This window comes from Gymnoscopelus microlampas (assembly GCF_963454915.1).
Source record: "Gymnoscopelus microlampas genome assembly, chromosome: 5".
In the NCBI taxonomy this organism is placed as follows: Eukaryota; Metazoa; Chordata; class Actinopteri; order Myctophiformes; family Myctophidae; genus Gymnoscopelus; species Gymnoscopelus microlampas.
This window is the reverse complement of record NC_139942.1, coordinates 39,716,312-39,728,615: the sequence shown is the minus strand read 5'-3', so window position 1 is coordinate 39,728,615 and position 12,304 is coordinate 39,716,312. Positions and strand designations below refer to the sequence as shown.

General features: G+C 40.6%; 2 protein-coding genes across 2 annotated transcripts; one reads left to right on the top strand and one right to left on the bottom strand.

Moving 5' to 3' along the window:
• Positions 1-1,460: 1,460 nt before the first annotated feature.
• ptchd3b (patched domain containing 3b) lies at positions 1,461-4,500 on the bottom strand (the record flags this gene model as incomplete). The annotated part of the gene is made up of 4 exons (XM_084056897.1): positions 1,461-2,977; positions 3,355-3,500; positions 3,622-3,743; positions 4,171-4,500. 4 exons carry the CDS (start codon positions 4,498-4,500, stop codon positions 1,461-1,463), a joined length of 2,115 nt encoding a protein of 704 aa, XP_083913023.1.
• Positions 4,501-6,078: 1,578 nt separating this feature from the next.
• rab18b (RAB18B, member RAS oncogene family) lies at positions 6,079-11,861 on the top strand. Its single transcript, XM_084057167.1, has 7 exons — positions 6,079-6,259; positions 7,114-7,169; positions 7,324-7,385; positions 8,211-8,283; positions 9,232-9,350; positions 10,195-10,261; positions 11,003-11,861. The coding sequence occupies exons 1-7, from the start codon at positions 6,192-6,194 to the stop codon at positions 11,173-11,175; spliced, it is 618 nt and encodes a 205-aa protein (XP_083913293.1). The 5' UTR covers positions 6,079-6,191; the 3' UTR covers positions 11,176-11,861.
• The last annotated feature ends 443 nt before the right edge of the window (positions 11,862-12,304 follow it).

Genomic DNA, 12,304 nt, shown 5'->3' with positions numbered 1-12,304 from the left:
GTTGGCACCACTCAAAAATCGACTGGGAGTTCCTTAAAAATAGCAGATCTACAAGCCAAAAACACGTCGCAGCGACATGTTTCGTGCTTGTAGATTGGCTAGTTTTGAACACGTTTAAAATAGGGCTGAAGTGGTTAAAGCTTAGATCACTTTGGCAGATAAAGTGATTATTATGTTTTTTTTGTTGCGTTTTATTTTTTACAAAGTGCTGCACAGTAATAGTCGAGGCAAAATGCTATAAATGTACGCTATTCACTGGTAGAGAGGCTGGGCATAAAGAACAGTAGCAACACTCAACACACCAATACTCCGCTTTACTGAAGCTCCAATGTCATGTTGTAATGGATCATCTTTGATTCTTATGTGTGCTTTTGATTTTCAAAGCCCTGTGCAGGTAAAACTTAGCAAATGCATCGCTCTGTTGAAAAATGTCAAATGCTTTTGCAAGTGAATAGTGAATAGCAGTGTGATGTTTATAAGTGGTAACGTAATCTTTTAGAAGACGGATTTCTTTGAAGTTTAGTCTAGTCTATAAATGGCTTATACCCAAAATAAGTTATTTATTCAATGTAGTGTTTTCTGCAACAATTTTTATTCACTGCGGTAACCTACTTCAATCTTTGGTTTATTGGGCTCTTACCTATGTTTAGTTGTACATATGATTGGAATGTAATAGAAGACATTGTATATAGATGTATAGAGATGCTTTTAAGCTGAATGGCACTCTGGTATTGATTGACTAGGTCTCTCAATAATGTGATGGCAATGTTGAATGAAAGGATGGATTGAATTAAAAGTAAAATATCCTTTAAAGTTTAAGTTGTTTGTACTTTGTTAATGTTTGTGTATTATGTTTGGTCTTATCTCTATTTCCAAATATTGTTTTCCCAAGATCTGGCGCGTTGCAATCACCATACTGTAGCTGTTGAATTTGTTACAAGACCACTGTGTGATATTTCTTTTATTACCAATGCAGAAATTAAAATGATTTAGCCAGGTAATAGTCCAGACGGTCGGGGAAGTCTCATGACTTAAATATTGTTTAGAGAAATTGTAAAAAGAAAAAACACGTGTGCAATTGTTATTGTTAAATACCAGTACAAGGTTATATGAAAAATAACTTTAATTGAAAAACGTACACAGTATGACTTTAGTTAAGGATATTATCAACTGTATTTTACCTTTTTCAACCTGGCATCCTTATTTGGGTTGTCATAGGCAAGTATTTTTTAAACCTCTTCAAAAGTTTTCAAAATGTTCATAAATGCCAAAAATAGCCGATTAACAAGCTCACAATGCATCATGATGTGTGAGCTTGTTAATCGGCTAACTTATACAGTATATCGGCAATTCATGCTGTTTGTCGTACGATGAAGCTTATAGGGCTAAAGTGGTGAACAACAACAAAATCCCAGCAGTGATGACACCATAATGAACTTAAATCCACAATCTATAATCATTCAACCATTCCCACACGCCCCAAACAATGTCAGAAACACTGGAATAAACACAAGGCCGTGGAACACGCCGAATAGAATCACCAAAAACATGATTTTGAAGAACGTCCTAAAGATATAACTCCCAGACACAGAGAGCGCCACTACCCCTAAAATGGTAGACACTGCCCCCTGCACTATTGGATAGCCCAAGTAGGCCATTGCTTCCGTAGACCTCTCATTCACATTGCTCTTGGAACTGCAGACAAACGCGTAGGAGATGTGGGCTGAGAAATCCACAGAGAAACCAATACACATGACCAGGTTGATCATGGAAATGGAGTCGAGGCTAACATTCCACAGAGCCATGAATCCCGCCACACCGACGATGACTGAAGACATGGCAAAGGCTACCCACAGGGAACACAGAGGATTGGGAATCAGGATTAGTGAGACGCATAGCATCACTATAGCAGCCACCAGGATTGTTTGAATGGTGTTGTCCACAATGATGGTGTATTGGTCAAAGTAGATAAACGCGGGGTGGTAGACTAGTAGCTCAATGGGACATTGTCTCGCCGTTTCCCTGAGGCCAACCAACATGTCCTTCATGGTGGTTTTGTGGAGCGTCTGAATGAAAAAGCGAGAGGCCTGTATGTCATTTTCTGCACTGAGGTTGATGTCTTGCCTGAACATGGGGTTGAGCTCGAGGAAACGAGGCAGGTGGTTTTTGAACGCCTGTTCAGAGCTTATGTTGAGATCAGTGGCATTGGCGTACCGTTGAAAGGAATGGAACCAAGCGAATGTGCCGTTGACATAATTCAAGTTTTCAAAATCCACAATGCATGACCAAAGGCTCTGCCGCCCACTCATAGTCCAGTATGAGAGTGGCTGCTTCACAGCCACCATCGCATTGTAGCTATATTCAGAGAAATGCTGGCTTTGGTCATTGTAATATTTGATAATATAGGAATCATCCAGCACTAGGTTCCTAACGTCAAGACCTTCCTTCATGACAGAACACCCATAGATGCTGACAGCCAGATACCCAGCATATACAACAAGTACACACACTTTGACCCATTTTTTCGTGAGAAATGGCCCATAGACCTTCTCGAAGAATCGACTCAACAGTGGATTCTCCTCTTTTTCAGTGGTTCGGTCATAGGTTCCTCCAACGCAGCACAAACCAAATGCCTTGGATCTCCCTGGTGGAAGGTCCTCTGGGATCTTGGCACACGTGAGCCAGTGTCTGTTCTCCGCTTCCCTCCGGCCGTTCAGAGCCACAAAGGCGCCCAGGAAAGTGATGTTATAGACGTAGCAGACCATGACCGATACGCCAGCGTAGAGACAGAAGGACCGAACGGAGCCAAAGGGAGATCTGTAGCCAAGGAAGAGAGCCAATGCGTCGGTCAGGCTGGTGATGGAGATTGAGACAGCAGCTTCTCTGTAGGTGTCGGCAAGGCGGTCGGCAACACTGTCCATTACATGGGTCCGCTGCCAGCAGGATAGCATGATGAACATGTCATCGATTCCAATGCCTTGAGCATGAAATGACAAAAGTTGAAGAGATTGATAAAAATCAGTTAGTGGCAAAGAACATGGACTTTATCCCAATGTTTGACACGCTATACTTAATGTCCATGGGTATTTTACAGACCCCTTGTCTTACTTTTGCATGGAAATACTTTCTAGGTTAGTTTAGGGGCAAATATGTTTGTACGCCAGAATTTGCTCACTGAATGCCTGAATATAAGATCAAACTAATGTTGAGACTATAGTTTCTGACAAGATGTAAATGAACAAGAAGAGGGAGGATTTCCTTTTCTCAAACCAACAATTTCCATTATTATTATATCTGTTCTAAATTTTGCATATTTCCCTACCAAGTGACATGGATAATTCAACTGGAACGTACCTAGTATCATGAAAGGTGAGGAGGCAACAGTCATGACGAAAGGCTGATCCAGCAACAGCAACACCCCAAAACTGGTCAGTACTGCAAGACCTGCAGAGAGCACTCCAACAGACGCCACCCATACCTTACTCCTCACGTTGTCCAACCTAAAGGGTTTAAAGAATACAATGTTCAATACAAAACAAACATATAATCAATCATATATTATCATTCCAGACATTACAAGATGGCCCTGGTAGTTAAGAGTAGACACAATACTTTACCAACCTCCAGCATGATATGATTGAAAATGTGATTGCAGTGGCATATGTGATGGAGAACAGTTTGACGATAGAGGCTGGAGATTTCTCAAATTCCCACTGCAAGGACATGGAGGTAGAGTATGACACCTAGGGAGATGACAAAACATTCAGCATACACACTGCATGTTCACAAGCACAATTCATATCCGATTTGTTAATGCATTATGTCTCATCTCACCTCTATGGAACTTGTTGACTCATTTGAGATGAGATTCATAACGGCTTGCAGCCAAATATCTGTTTTTATGTTGCTGCCCTCGCGTAAGTAGTAACGGATTTGTACGGCTTTAGCGCTTTGAATGACTGAGTTGTTGTCAAGTGTCACACTTCCCAGGCTGATATGCAAGGGAATCCTCTCAAAATCTGAGTAATGCCATGGAAACGTCAAATTAACACAGTCTATATGGCTTGCATTGTAGTTAATGACACGTAGAATATCACTGGAAAAGCAGCTTCCAGTCACAGTCGCACAAACATCCACATATCCAACAGTTTCATTCTCAAGCTGCGCTACCACACTCCTAACTTTGAGGTCCAGATCTATGATCTCCTGAAGTGACTCCACTGTCAGAATGTCCCTGTCATTTGTGGCAATAAAAGAGGCGTGCGTGCCGTCCGTGCTCAGCCTCAAGCTGGAAAACATCATGGAATCATCTTCTGGAAATGTTTCTTGGATGTATTGTCTCTCCATCTTGGCCTGTCCATGAATAGGGGTGAACTGCCCCTCGATGTCATTGGACATCCTGTCCTTTATAAAGTAAAGTCCACTCCCCAGCCCAGCGGAGAGGACAAGAGGAGCAATAAAGAACCACCATGGATGACATCCAATGAAATGGCCTATCATTTCAAAACAGATGCGTAGGGGTCTCACTATGCAATCCGTGTAACATTTCACCATGGTCTTTAAATTTCAGCTTTGCTCACAAAAATCAATCTAGGACCTAGGTTATAGTGCTGAAAATATGGGTGGAGCACAGAAACTAGAGCTCCTTCCTATCTTCAGATGTCAGTCAAAAAAACAACAGGGAGCTTCAAACAAGCAGTGATAAATATTCTGCAACCATGTGCGCACAAACAACCCCTTCATTAGCACCGAAGTTATTTGCATAATATTGGGGTAGGCCTTCTCGGTGATGGACAAGGCAGGTGGAGGCAGGACCCTAGCAAACAAAGACACCATTTAACTGCAATAAGATACTACTCACTGGATTACTACACCTCAAATTCCAAATCCCAAGTGGATCATTTGGAGGTAACAAGTGTATTCTGTGTCTGCCCTTCCTAAGCTACAAAACAAAGGAGAGCTGTGCTGTAGCATTGTGTCTTGTTTTTAAAAGATAAAGGATAAAAAGGTCAATAATTTTCTAGGGTAAACATCCTCTTTAAAGTCTCCACTTGACCACTTCTGCCCTGGGCTAAACTAGACAACTAACAAAAGAACAATCAATCTTTATTTCAGACTCTAAGGTCCACATGAAAGACAATACAGGGGACAACACAACAAAGATAATAAAACATAACGATGTGAATAGATGTCATATAGGCTACAAATCCTGAAACATATACAGTTCTGCTTGAAACAACTGTATTTCACTAGACCAACTAGTAAATACACAATGAACAATCAGTCAGTTGGAAAATGATTTTATCTGTTAAACAGGTTATGTATTGTATATGTTAAAATTGATAGCGTAATTGGGTATCATCCAGCCATTATAAGCTATTCATAATCAACAATTTATACATATATACATATACATATCCTGATCTCATACATAACATATAAATGTGTGTGTGTGTGTGTGTGTGTGTGTGTGTGTGTGTGTGTGTGTGTATTAATATATAACACATGATTATATAACACAAGATTATACACTTTTGGAGTATAAATATGTATAGATCCCAGCCAGTGAGTGTCATGTTTGCACATGAAACATGAAAACATGTTTTCCCATGACGTCACAGTCTGCATATCGAACGGAAGTTGCATGCAGCTGCTGAGTGCAGATAGTGTTGCCATGTCGGCTTATTATAAGAGACTTTGGGCTTATTTTTCTGTAAAGTTTCTTCTAAATATTGGTAGTTGCGGGTTGCGGTTTTTTGGGCTTGTTTCTAAAGTGTACTTGCTTATTTAGGCTTGCTTCCAATTTTGTATTATTGTTATTTAAACCAGTGGTTCTCAAATATTTTTTGTGCCCAAGGGAGCATTTCTGTGTTGTTAGAATGTTTCAAATATACAAATATTCCACATTTTATTGCAAGAGTTTTTGAAAATAGATCTACAAGCTCACAACGCGTCGCATCGTGAGCAAAATAGGTTAATAGGTTTAAAGTTCTCATGTGGCCAGGCCTACATAGTTGCTTCTTTGGGGCTTATTTTCCTAGACCTGTTTGCTTATCTCTCTCACAAAACCTGGCAACACTGCTGCTCTACTGTCTGTCCCATACTGTCTCTGTGAAAACCAAAGAGACATCTGTCACTGAGAAGAAGGTGGTGATCAATAAACATCTAAAACTACCTCCCACGACACCGACATGGACGACGACGTGCTGACAACCCTGAAACTGCTGATAATCGGCGAGAGTGGAGTCGGGAAGTCCAGGTTGGTATTAGTGGCTGTTAGTGTTAGCTAGCAGGCTAATGTTAACCCAGTTGGCAATGTTGACATTTTGTTGTGTTATGTAATTTCACATACTGATGAGCCCATAGCCCTTGTTACTCCATTTGCTTGTAGATCTGCTATTTTCAAACATTTTAGCACACACACTTTTGATTGATAAGTATATGTTGATGCCAATGCTTTTGTACTTTTACTCAAGTAACATTTTGAACACAGGCCTTTTACTTGGAACAGATTGTTTTTATATTGTGGTATTGCTACTTTAGCTTAAGTAAAATATGTGAGTACTTCTTCCACCACTGCTCCAACTTGCTAGACCGGTTTAGTAACCAGGTCTTATTACTTAAGTACTTATGGTAGCAAGGAACTAGACTAGAGAGTTGGCTAACGTTAGATGACTAAGTTGACAGTGGTGTAAAGTCATTAAGTACATTTACTCAAGTACTGTACTTATAAGTAACATTTTAAGGTATGTTTTACTGTAACAGAGTATTTTTATATTGTGCTATTGCTACTTTTACTATATAAAAGTGAGTATACACTATAATACGTGAGTACTTCTTCCACCACTGCTAGTTGATCAGCTAAGTTAAGGCTGTTGTGAATGTGTTGCACTCTAACCAGTCTCCATGTTGTCTCTTCTGTAAAGTACAGGGTTAACTTGAGTCATTATTGAATTCAGACTGTTGTACTCATGTATTGTCAGCACAATTAAAGCTATAGCACCTACACTATAGCCTCAATAAATATACACTATATAAAACTGACAGTGCTTCAGCTGACCGATTTGTGTTATTTGTCCCTCTCATCTCCTTCAACATTTGATCCCTGGACAGTCTGCTTTTGAGGTTCACAGAAGACACTTTCGATCCAGAGCAGACTGCGACAATAGGTAACACATACACATACACATACACATACACACATGCACTGATGCACACACAAACTAACAGGAACATGGCTGCTCCTTTTGTCTACGATAATCTCCTCTCTGCCTCTTGTTTCTCCCTCTCTCTCTCTGTCTCCTTGTACCCGTCACACCACAGGTGTGGATTTCAAAGTAAAGACAATCGCCATCGACGGGAACAAAGCAAAGCTGGCCATATGGGTGAGCCTTCAGCCCTGTCATGAGCATGATCTACATACAGTACAAACATAGAAAAACATGTTCAGTTACGAGGTCTCTCCATGAGATGGCGCCATTGCATAGTAAGCAAACACAAAGTGCAAAGCTGGGAGGAGGAGAAAAAGGCTTCCTTCCATGAAGCAATGGCATGACATTGTGATGAGCGGCGCTGTCATTGAGTTATTTTGGTGTCAATAGTCATTGATGTATTGTATAAGTTTGCTTTATTTAGTAATGATAGTAAAACAAATAACTTTAATAAAAAAAAAAGGTAAACTGAGGACAGAGCAGAAGTTTAACAAATCTATAGTCTATTGGGATTCATGAACATCGCTACAAGAATAAGACTCAGCTGGTTCATGTGTGCCAGGCGAAGCCAGGGAAAGACACTAATGCACATGTATGTGGGTTAATAGGAATGAACAGGACGCCATATTACTATATCTGAGAGATTAAACCACTTAAACCCTATACAATTTGTCATACAACGAATAGTGAAAATAGCCGACCTACAAGCACACAACCCATCATAATGCAACACGTTGTGAGCTTGTAAATCTAATAGTTTTGATTATTTAGAATTTGTTTGGAATTATTTATGATATTATGTCACCTATAATGACAAGCCTACAATAGGGACACCAGGTTGAAAGTGTTTAATAAATACCTGGGAAGAACACAAAACACGTATCCAGTCAGAATGGAGCTGGGGTAGGGACAGTGAGATTATGTGGTCGTGTGTTATCCGATCATCTAGCAGTGATGTATAGCAGTGACAGTGACAGTGTGTGTTTGTTTTGTGTACAGGACACAGCTGGACAGGAGCGATTCCGGACGCTCACACCCAGCTACTACCGCGGTGCACAGGGAGTCATACTCGGTGAGCAGTAAAGCATGGGTGTTCAACGTTTTTCAGGCCAAGGACCCCTTAGCTGAGAGACGAATGAAGCAGGGACCCCCACTACATATTGTATAAAATTAACCCATTTTGGGCGAGAACCGCTATTTGTAACGATACCTTTCAGGACGCGAACCCCTTTTGGGGTTGTTGTTGCTATGTACAGTATATAGAAACATACATTTGTTGTAATTTTTGAGTATTATATTTGATAGTCAGAAAACGTAGGTCAGGATTTAGAAGGCGGCCTCAGGTCTAAATGGGTTAAACTTTTTCATACTTTTCATAGATGGCTTCATAGACTTGTTTGACAGCACTATCATCAGTTGTATGTTGGATTCATGTTAATGTGTATTTTCAGGCATTTAACCAAGTAAACCCACAATACCTAAATAGTAAACTTGACCTTTCACTCTGTACTTAGCCTGCTCTTTTTTCCCTCTACACCAAACCTCTTTGCCGAAAATAGCTGAACTACAATGCGAGGCGCTGTGAGCTTGTAGATCAGAAATATTTGGCTAAAGTTCTCCTCAGAATAGGGATGCTAGGGTTCAAATTGTTAACGTAAAAAAAGGTTCTTATCACATAAAAATTGGTGCCCCCCCTGTAGTAACTCTGAGGACCCCCTGTTAAAGAGCCCTGCAGTAAATTGTTCAGGACATTATGTAATATACCACCACTCTGAAACCAAAAGCACCACAACATGCATTATAGTTTCTGTTCACATCAAACAATCAAATATTTACATGAACTGTGACTAACAACATGTATTGATTTAGTACATAGTTTTTCTTTTTTCTTTTTAGATACCTTGCATTTACTTATTTGCTTGTTTTGCCTGCTCACTAGTTGAATTCATATGGCTATAGCAGAGATAATATGGTGCAGACATGAACATATGTTGTTCTCTTTCCCTGTTCCTCTTGACAGTATATGACGTCACAAAACGGGACACTTTCACAAAACTTGAAAACTGGCTGAATGAACTGGAGACGTACAGCACACGAAACGACATTGTCAAAATGTTGGTTGGGAACAAAATTGATCAGGTGGGTTTGTGGCAATTTTATATTCGAATTGTATGACTTTGATGTGTAAAAGTTAAGCAGATGTGAAGAAGTTATTTGATAGAGCTCGACATGCCAGATGTTTGGGTTCAATGCCTATCCACAGTTTGGAGAGTCCTAGACCACCAATTACCAATGTTTCGACCGATATTTATTCAAAAAGTGCAACATTTTCTAATCTCTTTGAAAAACTTTGATTTGATTAAAGCTTCTATTTGAGAACATTTAGCTTAAATACGCAAAACCTTTTATTTAACCACTTATTCAAGCTTATTCAAAAATAACTGAACTACAAGCTCACAGCATCACAACATGAAGCGTTGTGAGCTTGTAGATCAGCTATTTTTGAAAACTTGAAAATCTTCTCTTATAACGACTTTTGCCCAAAATAGGGATGCCAGGTTGAAAGTGAAAATGTCATCAGAAAATTGACATGATGGCCGATATATTGTCCAAACCCATATATTGGTCTGGCTCTAGTTATTTATAGCTGACAGTCTTGAGGCTATTATTCCATCTCGTCAGGGAGACCACGCTTCCCTCACACATTTACTGATTCCAAAAAAACAAAACAAACCAAAGCCAAAATGAGCCGGGATGAGATGCCACAGAGCGTCTTGGTTAGTCTCACCACCTTTTGTGCTTTTCGTGGATATACTCGGTAGCATTGGAACATTTGTGCTCTGTTTTGGCTCACATACGTTTTATATGTCAAATGCATTTTTCACCATCAGAATGTCAATGGGAACTTGGTGTGCCCATGCGGTGTATGAATAAAACAGATGGGGTTAGAGGGACTCAAATTGTCCATCTTGTTTGGTTTCAGGACAGCCGTGAAGTGGACAGAAACGAGGGCCTGAAATTCGCCAGGAAACACTCCATGCTTTTTATTGGTACGTGTTATGTCTCAGTAATACCAAATGCCATCGATTTTTATCCTGTAATCTCCTGTAACACTCCACATCCGTGCTGCCATGTTATGAATGAATGTATGAATGAATGATTAAATTCAGAGTTAGTGCGTAGGTTGGAAAGGAAAATCAAGGCACCCGTCATGGAGCCCCGCCTTCAGTTGGGCCGTGGTCATCTTGTTTATACTGCCCTGGCATTTCCGAGTCTCCACTGTCAGCGCCGCACTGAGAGACTCAGCCCCCTCCATAAGAAATGCATTATGATTAGAATCTAGCGGTCTTTCATCTATCAAATCCATGTCTACACGTGTTTCTGATTCCCTGCTCAGATCTGTCCCTCTCCTGGAAATTAGGTTAACATTTTGTGTGGAGTTTCCATTTTAGAATGACTAAATTAAGGGCTTTTGAAAGAAAAGAAAAAAAATGCAGAAGATGTCATGGATTTTTAGCCGTTATGTAGATGTCTTGTTTGTGCAGGGATGTCTCTTGCGGTCCAGATGAAGTCGTTTCATGCTGCTAGGCCATGCTCAGTGACACATATCTGTCCTATGAATTTACTATCACAAGTATTATAACGTGAAAGCAGTCAGCAAGAAATAAAGGATTATATTCTAAGTTTGCCTCCGGTCACGGTACACTGGACGTCAGTGCGTTAGCGTGCACTTTGGAGAGGTGTCAAGTCCCGACGGTTCTTGCCATCCTGATCTTTTTCCTTTCAAATAGAGGCCAGCGCTAAGACCAAGGATGGGGTCCAATGTGCCTTTGAGGAACTCGTGGAGAAGATTCTCCAGACCCCAGGGCTTTGGGAGAGCGACACCCAGGGCCAGGGGGTCCGACTGGAGAGCCGGGAGCAACATGCTGGCAGGGCCTGTGGTGGGTACTGCTCCATACCCTAAATGGGGGGGGGACCAAAGGACAACGAACCCCAATTCAAAACGACTACGGACCGGAAACAGAGGACAGAAGCGAAAGAAGGGCAGATGAGTGCTGGTTGGAGTTCTGTTGGAGGACCGGTCAAAGATACTTTGCTGTTTGCACACTTCCAGTTCAACCATCAATTTCTTTCACTTGTCCACAGCTTGTTACTTCCTCTTTCAAGTGTCACCGAGAGAGAGATCACACACTTGAAATAGTCAGTCAAAGAGGAAGTATGTTTTAATTTAATTTAATCATGCCAAGAATATGTCATGCAAGTACACACGTTTAAACTTTATCATGAAAGTAACTGACTTTTGGTTTTGGTTGGTCACATTTTGGTTGTGTTAAGTGGCTTTAACAAAAGCAATTTGTAGGTTACAAATACATACCCGCTCTAATCTAATGTGATGAATAAGTCAAATCCAATGTGTTAAATTATCCATTTGTAACTCAAAGGCAAGGCAATTCAAAGTGCTTCACATAAAAAAACTACCGTATTTAACACTCCCCCTTGAAAACAAAAACAAATCTAGACCTTATGATTTTTGACAAATGTCTGCATGTGACGTCCAAAGACTATTGTGGAAAAGTCGCACGTGAAAACGTTCTACCGACAAAATAGGTCTTCATGCCTTACCGTGTCACTTGGACCGAGGGAGAGAGGGGGAGAAATGGGGGTGCTTGACAAGTCTCAGAAACTTCTTCTGAAAATTCATAGCACCCCTGGTCCACACTCCCATAATGCTCCAGACACTGTGAATGCTCCCAAAGAAAACATTTCACGAGACTCCCATCACGGGTCTGTGGGGCCATCTGCAGTCCCCAGTTACTGTTCAATTGTATTCTATTCCAGTTTATTCTCAATGTTAACCCGATTTATGGCTCTCTTCTTTTCTTTGTCATTTATGTGTGTGTGTGTGTGTGTGTGTGTGTGTAACCCCTGCCTCTTAACCACTTAAGCCCTATATACTTTGTCGTATAACAAATAGTGAAAATAGCTGATCTAAGCTCACGTTTCAAATCACAAAGTGATGTGAGCTTGTAGAGCTGCCATTTTCAGTATTTTCGAAGAATCTCAGAAACTTGTGAAAGTGGTTAAGTGTGCAG